Source organism: Oryctolagus cuniculus, chromosome 5 (genome assembly GCF_964237555.1).
Source record: "Oryctolagus cuniculus chromosome 5, mOryCun1.1, whole genome shotgun sequence".
NCBI lineage: Eukaryota > Metazoa > Chordata > Mammalia > Lagomorpha > Leporidae > Oryctolagus > Oryctolagus cuniculus.
Window position 1 is genome coordinate 102549574 of NC_091436.1, and position 18265 is coordinate 102567838.

Consider the following 18265-nt stretch of genomic DNA (forward strand, 5'->3'; position numbering starts at 1 on the left):
CTATTCTTGCAGCCCAGAAATTTGCTCTAAATTCATTCACCAAACAATTGTTGATTATATGAGGTATTTCCTTCTAATTTTCTCCTGTTCTAGATAGTCTATAATCTGAAGTGATATAATTGTTTTAAATGATTTTTTTCTCTCCTCCCTCCTCTAACTCTTTCTTGTCTTGGATTCCTCTAAATCAGTATCTACTCTTAGTTTGACATCTGAGGATTTGGGATGGAGGCTATGAGAGGTACTCAGATTGTGTTTATCAATCAGTACTTTCACACTTCAGGAATATGTGATGCTGGGTAACTGGATTTGACCTTTCTTGTCCTGTCACACACATGAACAGTAGTATTTAATGGAAATCATATAGTTTCCTACTAACCAAGTGTCTGTAGCTCAAATTTTCCCTGATAATTAACACTCCACCATTTTGAAACTTAAATTTTCAGCCAGTTTACTGAAGATATGTATTTTAGTATTGCATGTTCCTTTCTTCCCATCTCTAGAAAAGAAGGGAGAGGATGAGGCTTGCTTTTAAGTCACTTTCAGAGTCTTTTTCTAGAGAAATTGTGACATAAATAACCAAGTTTTATTATTAATGTTTTTAGCAGTTCAGGCTATGTCTTAGTCACTCTTTTCATTCTAAAAAAAAAAACACTGAAAAACACAGTGGGTTTTTTTTCAATAGGAGCTTATAGAAATATACCTCAAATCACATAGATTAGATCTAATTATTCTTCATTTTTCATTGACCTGTTTTATATCACACAAACATGGGAGCGCCAATGTCCATGCTGCATGTCTATTTTCTGTATATTCAGGCAGAAACATCACAGACAGCTGACTGGTCTTCTGTCATTTTTGTTAAGCATTACATCAGTTTTTTATGTCATATTTTAAGAAATATTCGTGATTTGGATTAATTTTAGATTCATTTGGGTTAGGCTGTGTATTTTTAGATATTTTAGTGTGAGTCAAACAGATGTGTCAATATGTAAATGAAGACTTGAGAAAATGCATGTTATAACCGTGACTCACATTTCTTTCAGTTTTAGTCTGCTCCCATGGAGACTGTCAATTATAGCTTGTGAATAAATGCAATAAAAAGCATCTATAGTGCCATGAGGATTTTTGTTCTGTTCAAAATAAACCGGATTTTTTCCCTCAAACTGTGTATTTTCCCTCATCCCTTATTTTGCAAGGATTTTTTTTTTTTTTAGCTGAAAGGGCTAAAAAGGTGGATTTTTCATTACCTGAGCCAGTTTTGATACATCTTAAAAGCAGACATGACCAGGGTTGGGAGGAGGTGATTAACCCTGGTGATGGACAGAACCAGCCTGCGGGCACGGTTTGCTGTGGGGCAGCCATTTGCGCAGAGTGGCTCTGTCTTTCAGTGCCCATCTACAATTTGCTTTTCTGTGATTGCTGACCAAAAGTATCACAACTGCGACATCAGTGTTATTCCTTGCAGTGAACATTTTAATGCTGTGGCATCGTGCTAGCATGTGTAAATAAGTTTCTTTCACTACCAGTGAGAAAACTACATTTTAATTTATAGTGTGCTTCTCCTGTCTTCAGAAAATAAAGCACACTTAGAGATTCTTTTCTCATCACCAGTCTTCAGAATTACAGTGATATGACATTTAAATTGCTAAGTTAACAAGAATGCTTAAGCTGTTAGTTTTTAAAACACTAATTGTCACAACATCCTGATATAGTAAGGCCACACTGATGATGAATATACTAAAAACAAAGCCCCAGCCAACAAAACCGAAACTAGCTAATTTGAATATGAATTCAACCTATGTCATTAGGAAGTATTTAAATAAATTTCAATTATCTTGAAATGTATTGATTCATCTTAAACATTCACAGTTAATATCAAAAAATGGTGTCTATTTAAACATTCATTTCATAGAAATTTTTGTTGACTAAGGTGCATATTGCGTGTACAAATAATTTTTCCATTTTTGTGCACATGGCTATTAAATTATAATAAACTTGACTCAGTATAGAAGTGAGGCTCATATAGATGTTTTGGACAAATGCTTATATACAGAGCTGTTGTAAAATGCTATTACCTCTTTTAATAGTGTAGTGGAATAATAATATACTACTATACCAATGGGATAGTAGAATGATGTCTTTCTCTAAGAAGTCATTTAGGACCAAGTTAGCTAAGATATTAATGCACTTTGTTAATGGGGCCAAGTTTCACGGGTTTGGTCTCTGCAGGAGTCAGTATAATTAGTGCAGGTTTGTTCTGTGGCTGCTAAATCCCAAATTTAATCAACTGTCTTTTAAATATCCTGAAAATACATTTGGTCGCAATCCAAAGTAGAGTCCATAAAAATAATGAGTCAATAGTGATACTTTTGACAGCATACTTTTAATTTTTAAAGTTCATTAATTTATTTTTGGTAGTAGTAAATTTACATTGTTCAAAAAATTTTAAATGTCTAGGAGGTATTTAATGAAGACATTCTTTCCCACCCCTGTATCCCATCTGCTTAGTTCCCTATACCCTTCACATTAGGTAATTGCTGTTTTTAGTTTCTTATGTATCCCTTCAAGTAATGCTATTTAAGGATATATAAATATGTATTTTCCCTATATTCTTTAATCCTTAAATCCTAATAGAAAGACCAACTTGAATCTGATGTTCTATAAAATCATTCTTTGTTTTCTTCTCTTTCTTAAATTGATCTTTTTATCATTTCTTGTTATTATACTTTAATTCACGTAAGCTAGTTTTGCTGATACAGTGGAAAAAAATAAATCTTTTGGAACATGAAAACCTAGAATCAATTCCCAACCTTTTAAATTTCTGGTTATAATATCTATGTGAAGTTCTTATATTTCATATATAAGTATATGATTTGTAATTTATCCTGGAATATGGTGTGAGGTACAGTTCTTTTTCTTGCAGTTGACTACTCACTTTTTCCAACATCATGTATTGAATTGTTCAACAATTTCCCATTTTAAGATGCTACTTTATTATAAACCAAATTTCTGTATGTAGTGAAACTTGTTTTGGGGGGTTTTCTATCCTGTTTCAGGAGTCTGTGGACTGGTACCATACCACTTAAACTTGTTTTGGGGGGTTTTCTATCCTGTTTGTGGACTGGTACCAGGCCACTTAAACTGTTATATTTGGGATTAATTCCTTTCATGCTGCTTTTCTTCTCTTTCTTTCTCTCTCTCTCTCTCTTTTTTTTTGTTGGGTGGCTATTCTGGCTTACTATGTTTTTAAGATTTTATTTATTTGAGAGGTAAAGGTACAGTGAGATGGAGAGATAGAGAAAGGTCTTCCATCCACTGGTTCACTCCCCAAATGGCTGCAATGGCAGGAGCTGGGCTGATCTGAGGTCAGGAGCCAGGAGCTTCTTCTGGATCTTCCATGTGGGTGCAGGTGCCCAAGTGGTTGGGTCATGTTCTACTAGTTTCCTAGGCCATAGCAGAGAGCTGAATTGGAATAGGTGCAGCAGGGACTAGGACTAGCACCCATATGGGATGCTGGTGCTGCAGGCGGAGGATTAATCTACTGTGCCACAGCACTGTCCCCTTATATGTGTGTGTGTATGTGTGTGTGTGTGTGTGTGTATGTTTATTTTTATACAAACTTCAGAATTGCCTCTTTTGATTAAAAACTCGTGTTTGCATTTTTATTGATCATGATGAAAATACAACTGAGGGAGAACTAACAACTTTTTATCATGACATCATTCCATTTAAGAACATTTTTCAAGTCATCTTCTATACTTTAGACTTGTTAAAAATTGTTTTCATATTAGACATGATTATTTTGGATTAAATTCATTCCTAGTTATTTAATAATTTAATGGCCATTGTCTATCTGTTTTACTATGTCTTATTACAGGTTGCTTGTGTATGGTCTTTGTATTTTGCTAGCTTAATGGATTCTCATATTGTTTGTAGTACATTTTGAGTTTATTTTCTAGAGATTCAGGGTATATACTAGGGATTTTTTTTACTCCTCAAACCAAATTATATGATGAAGATAATGTTGGAATCTGTGTTCACACGGTAGTAGAACTGATTCTTGTGTTTCCCATTATGTATTTCACTAGATTTGGTTGAGATGTATCTTATATTAAGGAAGTAGTCAGTGATTCTTTATTGAATTTTAAGTTTTGAATTCTGTCAAATATCTTTTTAGTGTCTATAGATATGATTTGATTTTCCCCCTACTATGATCTATTACTAATATGACCTTGACTTTTGACTTGCTGTATACTTACAGTCTTGTCTGTGACAACTTTGTGAAATTTTGGTTTCCTAATTTTGGCTTTGTCTAAAGTTTAAAAATGCAGATGTTTATTTCTATAGACTAATATAAAAATAACATTTCTCTAATGAAATGCAGGTGACTTGGGAGAAAAGGGGGAGCCTGGTCCTCCAGGAAGAGGTCCCAAAGGTTTGCCTGGAGCTACAGGTCTCCCAGGTAAGTGTCTTATGTGGCAGGGCCAAGTAGAGAAATTGATGGCAAGTGAACAGTGTGAATTGAATAACGTTTTAAAAGAGTTACCATTGGATTACTTATCAAGTGATCATTATGGCTGGCATAGATTTATCAAGACCAGCCAAAAGGAAAAATTAAATGACCTATAAATCATATCATATTCTTTGTGAGAAAACAGGGTCAGCACTTGAAATATTAATTTCTTAAATAGATGCTTTAAGAAGACTAGTGTCCAGTTCCAGACACAGCACACTTATAAAATTCTGGATGAATGGGTCCTTTCCATTTCTAGCCCAAGTGATAGTTTCCTGCTTTTCATTTTTTTAAATTAAAAAGCCAGAGTAGTAGGAAAAGTAATCTAAGTTATCAGCTACAACTGAAATTTTATTTTAACAGCTACTCTTTCAAATATCCAAACTCTCCCAAACCTCATATCCAAGCCCCATCCCTGGAAACCTGAACATTCCTACTCGGTTACAAAGAGCCACACACAAGCCACTTCCCCAGCTGTGTGGACAGAGGCGACAGAGCAGCCTCTGTGAAGAGCCAGCTCCTCTCACTGGCCTTCTGTTCTCTCTCTACACACTGGCTGCTCTGTCACCAGGGCCCTGGCTGGAGCACGCTCTACTGGGAAATGACTTAAAAACACAACCACAGAAGCAGCATAGCCGGGCTAAAAGCCAGTTCAGTTTGAAGGTGTGAATGACGTGCAGGCTTCCAGAGCGCACTCTCTCTTAACAGTGGCTGAGGCAACGATGCCAGACCCCTTGGTGTCTGTTGCTGGAGATAGCAGAGGTGAGAGAGCTGCTCAGAGAGAAAGAAGTGAAATGGTACTTGCTGCCATAATTGATTTGGAAAAGTTGGTTTAGGGAAATTTAGAAAAAGAAGTTATCGTTTTCTGATTCTGCCAGAAGCTTACATATTTAATCACAGCTATAATTATGGCTCAAAACATCATTTCTTTCCAATTATGCATTTTATTGCTCCTGTGATTGCTTTCTCATTAAAATGTTTTTTTTTTTTTTTAAGTGAGTACATTTAAAGATAGCTCAAACACTGCCTTTCTCAAACTGATTCATGGGCCTGTCGAGATGTTTTTACGAATGAATAAATTGTTGTGATTGGAAAAGGAAGATTTTTGTGATTGAAAAAGGCTAGACAATCTATCTGGAACTAAATGGGATTGAGAGAAGATTTCAGTGTACGATTAAGTCTGGATTCATTGATGGATGCTTAGAAGAGAGAAAAAGGAAATAGGATTTACTAAGAGAGCTTTTCCTTTACTGGTAGTAGTGATAGGAGGTTTTAGAACTGATGAAATATCATTATCACAATTTAATTAGTTGCCTATATAGGGCAGCTAACAAGTTCTACTCTCGCTTTTTTGGACACATCGTTCAGCAGTTGGAACCAATGACTTGACCCCTGGCCACATTTCTCTTTAAGAGCTCATGGTTTCTGGTGATTGTTCCTCACAAGACTATGTTGGTGAACTCTATTTTACCTTTAAAAAAGGGAAGAGGGAGGAAAACCAGCTGACAGCTCAGTGTTCCTGACTGCGAAGAGAGAACACATTCCCCACACTCAGGGCGGAGGAGCAGAATCTGATGGGACAGGTAGACGAGGCTTTGCTGACTGTCTTTTCAGTAGCTGAGACCCGCCATGGATAGATAACATGGCGAGGTGGGACCAGTGCATTGTTTGCAACCCCCCCTGACCCTTGTCTTTTCTCCTATATGGAGAAAAAAAATTAGATTTATTGTAGCTGGCCTTGGATTGAATACTTACATCTGATTAGTTAACACATTCTGTGGCTACCCTGCCTAGGATCTTGAGACCTGCTCATTTTCTTCCTGCCTTCGGCCAGTCCTCTCCCCTCCCTTCAAGGACCCACTTCCAGAATCACCCTCCTCCTTTGGGCTCTTCCTCTCCCCCTCCCCCAGGCATGCAGGCGCACATGTGCTCACACACATACACACATACTCACACTCTTCTTGTTTCCCCAACCTCTGAGTCTTTCTTTTCAGGGGCTTTAGTTACTTGTTTAATGGAGAGGGTATCTGACATTATTTAGCCAAAAATCCAAGTTCTAGGTCAATTTTCAAAAACAGAGGCTACTGTTGAAGGCCAGATGCTGGCAGTGCAGGGGTCAGTCCTTAGCGTCCTCATAGCAGGGCCAGCCAGGGAGTGGAGCTTCTAGGCCAGCTCCCTGTCCATATGCTCAGCTTAGAATTTCTCAAGTTCATCAAGTCCCTGACAAGAGCGTTTTAGGCCCTTGGCCTACTAAAGCTGGTGCTCTGAAAGTGGGTTGTGCAGAGTGTGGGCTCCTTGATGCAGGCATCCTGGGTTCAGACCTTGACTCTGTCACTCACTTCAGTTGATGACATTGGCCAAGTCACTGATCCATGCCTCAGTTTCTCCATTAATAAAATAATGAAAAGAGACATTGAGTGTGAATCTGAGAATAAATAGAACTCGATCCATATCATGTGCTTACAATAGTTTAGACCACAGTAGGTGCTCAAGACATGTTGATTATTAGTACTAGTAACATAACATATACATTTTGCTTTTTGAGATGAGTGAAGAGGAGCTGTGGGCAAAGTTGGACCCCAGTTAAACTTTTCAGCTTTTGTTCTTGATCACCAGGAATGTTTCTCTTTTCTCTGGACACCATGGCTCCTCAGACCTTCCCTCAGTGAAAATCTCCTTCAGGTCCAAATTGTGAGTGCAAAGCACTGGTTTGCAGCATACCATTTTGCTGGGTAATTATCCATTGAGAAGTTGGACCATTTTTGTTTCCTGGTAGACCCTGGGATGTGGTCTCTCTGAAACACCATAGTAAGGGATTTAGGACCTGGAGGAGCCCTCAGTGGGGCTCTGTGGAGAGTCTGGAACCTTCTGGGCAAACACATATCCTACCTAGATGAAATAGAAGAGTGGCAAATTCTGCGACCTTCCTTGTTGTCCCTACTTGTGGAATTTGGGAGTCAGATCTTCCTAAATGCTGGAAAGATTTCATGATCATTCTTTGTGCTAATATATCTAACACATGTGAAAAAAACCTATTGAAGACTTTCATTATCAGTTACTAGAATTCCTTTATTCTTTCTGGACAGTATTAGTTTTCTGTCTCTCCTCCACAGTGGTATGTCTCTCAGTTGTCCCTTGTCGAGTGTTACATGCCCTTTGGGATCATAATGCCACGTTGACTGTTAGAGACCATAGGCCATTATGATAACCATTTCACTGAATGTGGCTTTGGCGCTTTATTGTTTAAAATGTGCACATGCATGTTATCTAGTTTGTTTCTGGCAGCCAGAACAGCAGGCAGGGCAGATACCTAGGAAATGTGGACTTTGCCAGGCTGTGAGGTTCACATGCTGCTCTTCCACTCACTTTAAGCGACTTCCTGCTGGTGCTTCATTTTCCTCTTCTGCAGAATGGGGCCAATAACCACATCTCCTTAGAGAGTAATTTAGGGGATTGTGCACATGTTAATGTATTTGCAGAACCACGAAGAGCACCCAGCACCAGGCAAACACTGCAAATTCAGCTGTTCTTGTTATTGGTCTTCCTCTTTTTATATTTGAGGAAATAGACATTCACAGAGGTCCTCCGCCCTCACGAGTCTTGTATGAAGTAAATAGTCAACAGAGATATCCGTTTCCTGAGTCCAGATCCACACAGTGGACACAATGATGGGCTGGCTGTCCAAGAAGATGATTCATTTGGGTCTGCCCCTTGAGTCATGTGACATGGGTGTGCCCCCTAACCACTTTGACAACTTAGGGTCTTACTTCCTTTTCCACCCATCTCCCAAGGCTCTACAGGTCCCATAAGCATAGACTCCATCTACATCATAGGCCAGTTAGTATTATTGCTTAGTTAAGTTGACTCATTCAGAGCAAATCTCTGTACCTGTTGACAGTGAACTTATTTGGGACTACTTCCTTGGCTCTCTGAGGATTTTAAGGAGAAACTCTTGTTCTGTGCATTCAAGCTCGCTAGAGAGAGAGAAATTCAGCGGTGAATCATGTGTATGTGGTCACTGGGAATGTGACCTATGAGTTGAGATGCTTTACCTTCTTGGATGTGAAGATATGGCTGGCTTTGTGCTGGATCACACCAGGTTCCAAGTCTGTTTGGTTTTCTTGGGCAAGGTTTGCAGACAGATGAGCTTTGCCTGTGAATAGTGACTGAAAAACAAATGCTCATCTTGGACTTAAGTTTTGTAGTAGCCATTTATGCTATGATCATTGCTACAGTTATTTAATTTGGAGGTCTTACATAAACCAACTTAAACAAATTCCTTAGATATGTTTGTCAGACACCACAAAAGTAAGCTTAACGTAAGAAATGTAAGTTTGTGTACATACAAGTTTGCATAATCACTGGATTAACTATCAAATGCTGTAATGCTGAAAATTATTTGTAGTTTTGTTGTTGCGCCACAGCATTTTGAGGGAAGAGACTGCCTCTAGAGGTTCTAGCCAGGATGGGCCTTCATCAGTGTAACATGACTACCCTCTAGTGTTCGCAAAGAGAATGACACATACTCATTTTTAAAAATCTTGAATTGTTCCACAATGACATTTATAGGTACTTTACATTTTAGAAAACCATGCAATCATTAGGCAGTTAGTGTAGCGAACACACCCATGAGACAAGCAAAGCAGAATAAAAAGTTAAGATCCATCATTTCTTTTCTGAAAAGTTGCATAGTAGTTTATGGATATTCTTTAATGCAGCTTTTGAGCCAGACATTTATGGCCATTTTGTGGGTGATTATAGTGAATTTGTACTGCTTTTTGAACGACTTGGTTTGTGACATGGTGTCACCAAGATATGAGGTTCCCACACAGCAAGTTTAGGACATCCTTGAGAACAAATGCTCTCTGGTCAGGGCTCGCTAGAAACTGACAATCTGTCATGGTGAGGTTGGTTTCTTTACAGAGACAAACCACATACAGTTCTCAATTTCTTCTAAAGTTCTGGAAAAATCAGTGCTGTATGTAATTGTGTGGTCAACTCGGGCCCAGTGAGACACACATCTGCAGAGTTAGAACATTAATAGGCATGGAGATACAGCTGGTAACGTCAGAGTAGTGGTTATGCGCCCTTGTGTCTAATTCCAGCACTTTCTAACGAGATCACTAGGGACAACGATTTATCAACCTTCCTCTCAGGAAAATGGGCTCAGTCATGAGCATAGGCATGTCACGTGGAGGGAAAGCATAGCTTTATGTGTTAGTGATGATGGAAATGATGTCATCCAAGGCCCCCAAAGGCAAATGGCTGCATTTGTCAAAGGCAGAATTGGACTCTGATTTTCATAAAATAAATTGCAAGTAGACAGAATGTCTTATCAACTATTAAAGTATAAGCAGGAATTTGGAACAAATTAAGTTACTAAAACTCCTGGAATGTGTTGAAATGGACAGCTAAACATGAAAACCAAGTTTTCCTTCTATTACTTAATGTTACTTGTGTGATACTACTTCAAAAAAGCTCGTGGAAAATGCACTTTATGAAAAAAAGTGGATTTCCAATTACTTTTGCATTCAAATACACTTAACCCTTTAATTACGTTTTTTCCACTAACTTTTTGAAGTACTCTTGGATCTTAGAGGAGGAAATTTCTTCAATTTAAGGTTTTAGGCAGGATTCTAGCTCTATAAATGTTAAAGGCAAATTTGAATTGATTACTAATGTTTAAAAGTTGAGAGATTTCAACCCAACTCCTGGCTTCTCTTGAAAATTAAAAGTTCTGAAAACACCAGGGCATATTCCACCATAGCAGCTGTACATAGGCTGGAGCATGGCTGTTGCCAGCATCTACACCCCAGGTCACCACAGTCCTTACTCCTCCATGCTGATGTGGTATATCATTTTCTGTTTTCCATATTTGTATTGCATGTTTTCACATAGTAAGGGTAGCAACAAATTCTTGATTCATGTTCATTATATTTTATAATACTACTAATTAGCAAATTTTTTTGTACAGTAGATTTTTTGGCCTTGTGAGGATCACAGGTGGTGTATGTTCTCTGTTGCAGTTAATCATCTTTGCCCTTGTGGTGCAAAAGCAGCCCAGATTAAATATAAACCCATGGCCATGGTTGTGCATGTGCTAATAAAACCACAAGGGCACTTCAAAAAATTCGTGGAAAAAAATAGCACATACTTTCCATGAACTTTTTGAAGATCCGCCTATTTACAAAATCAGGGTTTGGCATATGGGCTGGAGCTAGTCTATGCCTGATCTATATTAGCTACTAGCCCCTTTGGCCATTTGGCTTTTGAATCTCTCCTTCAGGCATTTTCTCCTCCTAATACTGACTTGATTTTGTCAAGGCGGATCCGGCACATCTCAACGGGGATGTTTGTACTGAGAAGGTGCATGAAAATTAACTTATATACATTTAGATCTGGGCCATTTTTTTTTTTTTTAAACCTTGTAAGCTATCACTTAACCTTTCACTGTGCCTGGTGTGAGGGGATGTGAATGGACCCTGCTAAGGGCACCCTGTGCTCCAGCCTTATCTAGAGATGCTGGCCATGTAATCTCTCGGGAGCCTCGCCATCAGAAGCAAACGTAATCACCTACTTCATCACAATGTAATATAGCTGAATGAAAACCTATGGGATAAATTAGAGGAATTACTGACATCTCTCCTTGTCTACAGCCAGGAGATGGATAAATTCCAAGTTAATTATTCTCTTTGAACTTGTTAGTGTTTTGCCCTGTGACCTTGCTTTGTATGAATTTGATTGTAAGCACATGAGGAAGGATGAAATGTGAGATGTGAAATAGGTCTCCAGCCTACCTTCCTCCTAAAAGTCTGTGAGGATTATATAATAAGATCGGGCTGCTACAGATGGATAAGCCATATGTAATAAGGTCACTAAGATGGAAAAAGTGGAGAAAGGAGGAAAGCAATTAAATGTAAGCAAATGTGTCATTGAATAGGAACATTTGGCTTTCAGCATTTTGGCTGAATGGCCAAGAGGGCAGAGAATGGAAGGTGAATCTCACAACGACTACATTATCATAGCATATATAACTCATTTTATACTTAATATAACCACTTTTGCAGTAACATTGTAAAGTCCTGCCAGTGCAATGGGGTGTTTTGTTATGGGGTGCCAGGCCTCTGAGAATGTGCCTCATTGGGTGAAAAATACAACCTTCGAACATGATAAAAGGAAGACGTGTCCCCCAAGGAAGTTGCTATTATGAAGCTTTATGTTGGGGTAAGCCCCTGATAAGAAGAATATGTTGGAATTTTGTAGGGTGCATGGCAGACCTCTAAAAGACAGTCTTCATCTTACTAATTGTAATAGTCTCCATTTATCAGGTGCTTTCAGTCACAGCATGTCATTATATGGAAGGCATTTTCCCATATTATAGATAAAGGAGAGGAGACTGACTTGCTAATGTCATAAAATGGCAGAGTTAGAACTTTAAGCCATTTGCCCCCAACATGTGTTTTTAACTCCTGAGCTTCACTTCTCACTTCGTGAATATTGATCACTTAATAGAAATAAGGGAAGATGCCGCTGCAGCACTGTCGAAAACAAAATAACATGAACCACAGTATGAATTGCATGTAATCTTTTTTTTTTTTTTTTTTTTTTTTTTTGGACAGGCAGAGTGGATAGTGAGCGAGAGAGACAGAGAGAAAGGTCTTCCTTTTTTGCCATTGGTTCACCCTCCAATGGCCGCCGCGGCCGGTGCACTGCGACCGGCACATCACGCCGATCCAAAGCCAGGAGCCAGGTGCTTCCCCTGGTCTCCCATGGGGTGCAGGACCCAAAGACTTGGGCCATCCTCCACTGCACTGCACTCCCGGGCCATAGCAGAGAGCTGGCCTGGAAGAGGGGCAACCGGGAGAGAATCCGGCACCCCGACCGGGACTAGAACCCGGTGTGCCAGCGCCGCAAGGCGGAGAATTAGCATATTGAGCCGCGGCGCAGGCCATGTAATCTTAAATCTTCTGGTAGCCAATTTAAAAAGGAAAAAAGAATTCAGGTGAAATTAATTTTAACAATTTAAATGGTCTCAGATTTACAGTGGTTCAATTAGGATGTTACAGCTTTATGTGAAAGAAATACACATGCAGTAAGAAACCACAGATTTGAATTTTGAATTTTGATCCTTTCCTGGGCTAGTGACACATGATTATCTTGCATGATGCTGGGCAGCAGAAGGGAACTAAATAACACATGCTCTACAGCGTGCTGTATTGCTAAGCTAGCTTGTTCAGTAGGTTCCATTTATTGAATGCATTTTCAACTTACGGGGTTATTGGGATATAACCCTATCATAAATTGAGAAACATCTGTATATGGGTGCTTCAAAAATTTCATGGAGAATGGAATTAAAAATAAGTTTTTATTGTGGTACAAAAAATATTTGAAGTCCGTGAATGGCTTTTTTTCTTATCAGATCTCCATGAACTTTTCGAAGACCCCTCTATCCATGGATTTCAATTTTTTTTCTCCAAAGTAAACTTTAATTCCACTTTTCTACACACTTTTTGAAGTTCTCTCAAGCAGTTTAAACTGCTGGGTATGAAATGTTATTTCATCATATAAAATAGAAATGATTATTAATTAAATATTCTACATCTTTATACTATTTTCAATATCCAGGTGTGTTTTATATACTCACAGTTCATCTCAATTTGGCCTGGCTACATTGTAATGCTCAATACATACATGGCTACAGGTTACCATATTGGACATTACCACTTAATTGATGGGAATACTCAAGTCTTTTTTACACACTGAAGTCTTTTTCTACTTTTAATTTATATGAAACCCAAGCCCAGTGAAGAAATTTTATATTTTTGTCCTTCATAATAACCAAGCATCATCATTTATCATTTATCTGCCCCTGCTGGGTGTGAGTCTAGTGCCTCCCACCAGTTTGCAGCTGCGGCGATTCTCTTGTTCATTTGTGTCATCTTTTGTGTGTTTCAGGTGACCCAGGCCCTGCCAGCTACGGGAGAAATGGCCGGGATGGCGAGCGAGGACCGCCAGGGGTGGCAGGAATTCCTGGTGTGCCTGGCCCTCCAGGTCCTCCTGGCCCTCCTGGTTTCTGTGAGCCAGCTTCTTGCACCTTGCAGGCGGGTCAGCGGGCATTTAGTAAAGGGCCTGATCAGTGAGGGGCTTAGTACCATGCGGCCGTTTGCAGAATCCACACTTGGTGAAGGAACTTGGCAGAGGACCACCCCCAAGCCCCCAGAGCTGGGGCAAAGATGACAGTGTATTATGTTCAACGTGATTACGGAAGTCCTACAATCATATCTAGAACAATGGTGCTATTCAACAAGTCCTCTTTCCTTTCTCTTGGGAAGAAGATAGAAGATTCTTTTTTTTAAGTGAAAGCAAAACCAAAAACCTCCCTTTAGATAAATGATAAATTTACAATCCTCTTCCTAAGGTCTTGAACTTTAGTGTGCTATATACATACGTGATTTATAGTGGGCCACTGTGCCAATAAACAAAAATAACTGTTTGGTTTACCTCAGTTAAAGTAGTTATTTTAATTTTCACTTGGATGTTGTTCTCAGATTATTTCAGTTATATGGAGGCTTACTAGACTGGTTATAAAGAAACCCCACTGTGTATAAGAGAATGGTGCTTAACATCCCCATCAATGTGCTCTCAAGAGTGGCAATAAAGAGCTGTGTCACCCAGAATGATTTCCTTATATCTCATGTTGGTTTTCATCTTGAGCCTGAATTTTTGTTGAACTGTATGTACTGTACTCCAAACTTGTTAATATCTTGAGCTCTTCTCTGTGAAAGTAAAGAAGAAATTTTAATATCCTGGCAATCGTAAGTTTTATTGATGAGTTTATTTATTCTTAAAGGGTTGAGGTAACATCGCTGGTTGTACCAAAGAAAAAATAAATATGGTTTCTTAATATCTTGGATGTTCTCTTATAATTAAGGTGTTCAATGAAAAGAAGTCACTGATCTTATTTACATACAATAAAATTTGTAATTGCTGGTATTTCCATAGGTAAAAATTTTTAATATATTATTTATTTATTTGAAAGGCAGAGTTACAGAGGGGAGAGAAATGGATCTTTGACTTGCTGGCTCACTCTCCAGAAGGCTGCAATAGCCAGAGCTGGGCCAATCTGAAGCCAGGATCCAGGATCTTCTACCAGGTCTCCCATGCAAGTTCGGGGGCCCAAGTACCTACCTGGGCATCCTCTGCCACTTTGCTAGACACATGAGCAGGGAGCTGGATCAGCAGTGCAGCAACTGGGACCGGAAGCAGCACCTATATGAGATGCAGGCACAGCAGACGGTGGCTTTACCCAGTATGCCGCAGCACTGGCCCCAAGATTTTTAATATTAATGCTTTCTTCTACACAAAGAAATTAAGTTTTTTAAAAAAGCCCTTTACTCTTCTATGGAGGGTGTTCCACTGTGACAGATACTGTGTGCTTTAGTGTGCATGTGTGTATTGTGAGAGGCTAGCTTCATGGACCTTCATGAAATTCTAATGAAAACTATGGAACCATCTCCCATATTATGCAGATTGCATTGCATAGTGTTGGAGATTTTGTAGACTTGTAAGTCCAGCCTCAGTTGGTCTCTAGGTTAAGAACCACAATGTCTTCATTTCAGCAGTTTGTAAGCTCCATTTACCAGAATTTTATGACTGAAGAAATAATTTGTTTCAGCATTCTTAGAAATTTCATAAGGCAACTCAGTTAAAATAGTGTATTCTTAACAATAAGATTGGGTATTTCCTGACATTTCCAGTACTTTATTACTCTTTGTATAGTCACATTGGATTGCTGTTTGATCAACATCACTTTATGTCACTGTGTATATGAATGACCTGTACCAGGGAATAGAACAGAAGCTCAAAATAGTCAATATGTTCATTTAGTTTATGGCTCTCAGTTCCCTAAAGGGATTTTTAAAATATGAATTTCTTCTCCCATGTGTACTTTCATGCATTTTAAAATTCTAGTCCTAGTTGTTTGCTTAAATCAATCATGGTACAATCCACATTTGAGTTTCTTGAAAAACTGCTTACACCATCCAATACTATGCCTCTAGCATGAATTGTTCTTAAGAAGCAAGATTCTGATCTGTGCCTTTTCCATAGACGGAAAAGATGTTATTCCTCCCACTTGGAAGAACAGTTTTGGAAACGGAGCCGTCTGCTTGCAATGTTTTGCATATTTGTCCTCTAGAGGTTTGTTTCTTTTTTTTTTTCTTTTTTTTTTTTTTATTTTTTTTTTTATTTTTGACAGGCAGAGTGGACAGTGAGAGAGAGAGACAGAGAGAAAGGTCTTCCTTTGCCGTTCGTTCACCCTCCATTGGCCGCCGCGGTAGGCGCGCTGCGGCCGGCGCACCGCGCTGATCCGATGGCAGGAGCCAGGAGCCAGGTGCTTTTCCTGGTCTCCCATGGGGTGCAGGGCCCAAGCACCTGGGCCATCCTCCACTGCACTCCCTGGCCACAGCAGAGAGCTGGCCTGGAAGAGGAGCAACCGGGACAGAATCCGGCGCCCCGACCGGGACTAGAACCCGGTGTGCCGGTGCCGCAAGGCGGAGGATTAGCCTAGTGAGCCGCGGCGCCGGCCTAGAGGTTTGTTTCTGCCAGCTTAGTCTCCAGTGTGGTGATCTGAGGTGGTGGAACTGTTCAGAGGTGGGGCATTTAGAAGGTAAGTAGGTCCTGGAGTAACCACTCTTTTTCCTGTTCTGTGTTTTTAAAAATTGATTTAACATACATGAATTTCATGTATTTCCCATATACAGATTCAGGAGCATAGTGATACTTTCTACCCTCCACTCCCTCCTGCCCACACTCCTATCCTTCCTCCTCCTCCTTCCCCTACTGGCACTCTTAATTTTTACAACTATCTACTTTCAGATTACTTCATACTCCTAAGATTAACCCTATACTAAGAGTTCAACAAAAATATGAAGAAAAAAACACTGTTCCTCAACAAGAGGAACAAGGGCTGTGAACAATCATTGAATGGATAAATCTTAAAAAAAAATCATTGAATCTCAAAATGTCAGTTTTACTCCTATACACTACATTTTAGGTACTCTATTATCACAGATCAAGGAAAACATACAGTATTTGTCTTTTTGGGACTGGCTTATTTCACTAAGTATAATGGTTTCCATTTGCATCCATTTTGTTGTAAAAGACATGATTTCATTTTTTTAAACGACTGAGTAGTATTCCATAATGTATGTATACCATAATTTATCTAGTCCTCAGATGATGGGACATCTGGGTTGCTTCCATATCTTAGCTATTGTGAATTGAGCTGCAATAAACATGGGGGTACAGATGACTCTTTCATATGGTGATTTCATTTGAGTAAATTCCTGGGAGTGGGATAGCTGTATCATACGGTAGGTCTATAGTCAGATTTTTGAGGTATTTCCTTACTGTCGTCTATAGTGGCTTCACCAGTTAAAATTGCCACCAACAATGGATTAGGGTACCTCCCGTCCTTGTCAGCATTTATTGTTTGTTGATTTTTATATGAGAACCATAATAACTGGGGTGAGGTGAAACCTCATTGTGGTTTTGATTTGCATTTCCCTGATGGCTAGTGATCCTGAGCATTTTTTCATGTGTCTATTTGCCATTTGGATTTCCTTTTGGTCTTCTTTTACCACTGGTTCACCCTCCAATGGCCACTGCAGCCGGCGCACCGCGCTGATCTGAAGCCAGGAGCCAGGTGCCTTTCCTGGTCTCACATACGGGTGCAGGGCCCAAGCACTTGGGCCATCCTCCACTGCACTCCCGGGACAGAGCAGAGAGCTGGCCTGGAAGAGGGGCAACCGGGACAGAATCCGGTGCCCCAACCGGGACTAGAACCTGGTTTGCCGTCACCACAGGCGGAGGATTAGCCTATTGAGCCACGGCGCCGGCTGAATTTCCTCTTTTGAGAAAAGCCTGTTCAAGTCCTTTACCCATTTTGAAATTGGATTCTTTTGTTGAATTTCATGAGCTCTTTGTACACTATGGATATTAATCCTATATCAGTTGCATAGTTTACAAATAATTTCTCCTGTTTTGTCAGTTGCCTCTTCCCTCTCCTGAGTGCTTCTTTTACAGTGCAGAAGCTTCTCAATTTGATGTAATCCCATTTTTCAATTTTGGCTTTGATTGCCTGTGCTTCTGGAGTCTTTTCTAAGAACTCTTTGCCAATACCAATGTCTTGCAGGGTTTCCTCAATGTTCTCTATGATTTGATAGTATTGGGTCAGTTGTAAATTTAGGTCTTTGATCAATTTTGAGTGGATTTTTGTGTAAGGTGTAAGGTAGGGGTCTTGCTTCATACTTCTGCATGCAGAGATCAAGTTTTCACAGTGCCGTTTTTTGAAGAAACTGTCCTTGCTTCAGGGATTGATTCTAACTCCTTTGTCAAAGATAAGTTGGTTGTTGATGCATGCGTTGATTTCTGGAGTTTCTATTGTGTTCCATTGATCTATCTATGTGGTATTGTACCAGTACCAGGCTGTTTTGATTATAAATGACCTGCAGTATGTCTTGAAATCTGGTGTTATGATGCCTGATGATGTTTTTGTTGTATAAGATTGTTTTAGCTATTCAGTGTCTCCTGCATTTCCATATGAATTTCAGCATCATTTTTCTATATCTGAGAAGAATGCCTTTGGTATTTTGATAGCTATCACATTGAATTTGTAAATTGCTTTTGGTAGTATGAATATTTTGATTATATTGATTCTTCCAATCCATGAACATGGAAGATTTTTCCATT

At 39.4% G+C, this 18265-nt stretch overlaps 2 protein-coding genes across 5 annotated transcripts in view; one reads left to right on the forward strand and one right to left on the reverse strand.

Moving 5' to 3' along the window:
• Positions 1 to 14013, forward strand: part of COL9A1 (collagen type IX alpha 1 chain) — a 100915-nt gene extending 86902 nt beyond the window's left edge. For all 4 annotated transcript variants that reach the window (XM_008263089.4, XM_017345228.3, XM_070073908.1 and 1 more), the window contains 2 exons: positions 4385 to 4462; positions 13469 to 14013. In XM_008263089.4, the coding sequence (XP_008261311.2) occupies positions 4385 to 4462; positions 13469 to 13653 (263 nt within the window). In that variant the 3' untranslated portion in view covers positions 13654 to 14013. The remainder of the gene's footprint in view (positions 1 to 4384; positions 4463 to 13468) is intronic.
• A 159-nt stretch (positions 14014 to 14172) lies between these two features.
• Positions 14173 to 18265, reverse strand: part of COL19A1 (collagen type XIX alpha 1 chain) — a 415341-nt gene continuing 411248 nt past the window's right edge. The window contains exons 53-54 of the mRNA XM_051855527.2: positions 14702 to 14782; positions 14173 to 14289 (exon numbers count right to left, since the gene is read on the reverse strand). Coding sequence (XP_051711487.1) covers positions 14724 to 14782 — 59 coding nt within the window. The 3' untranslated portion in view covers positions 14173 to 14289; positions 14702 to 14723. The remainder of the gene's footprint in view (positions 14290 to 14701; positions 14783 to 18265) is intronic.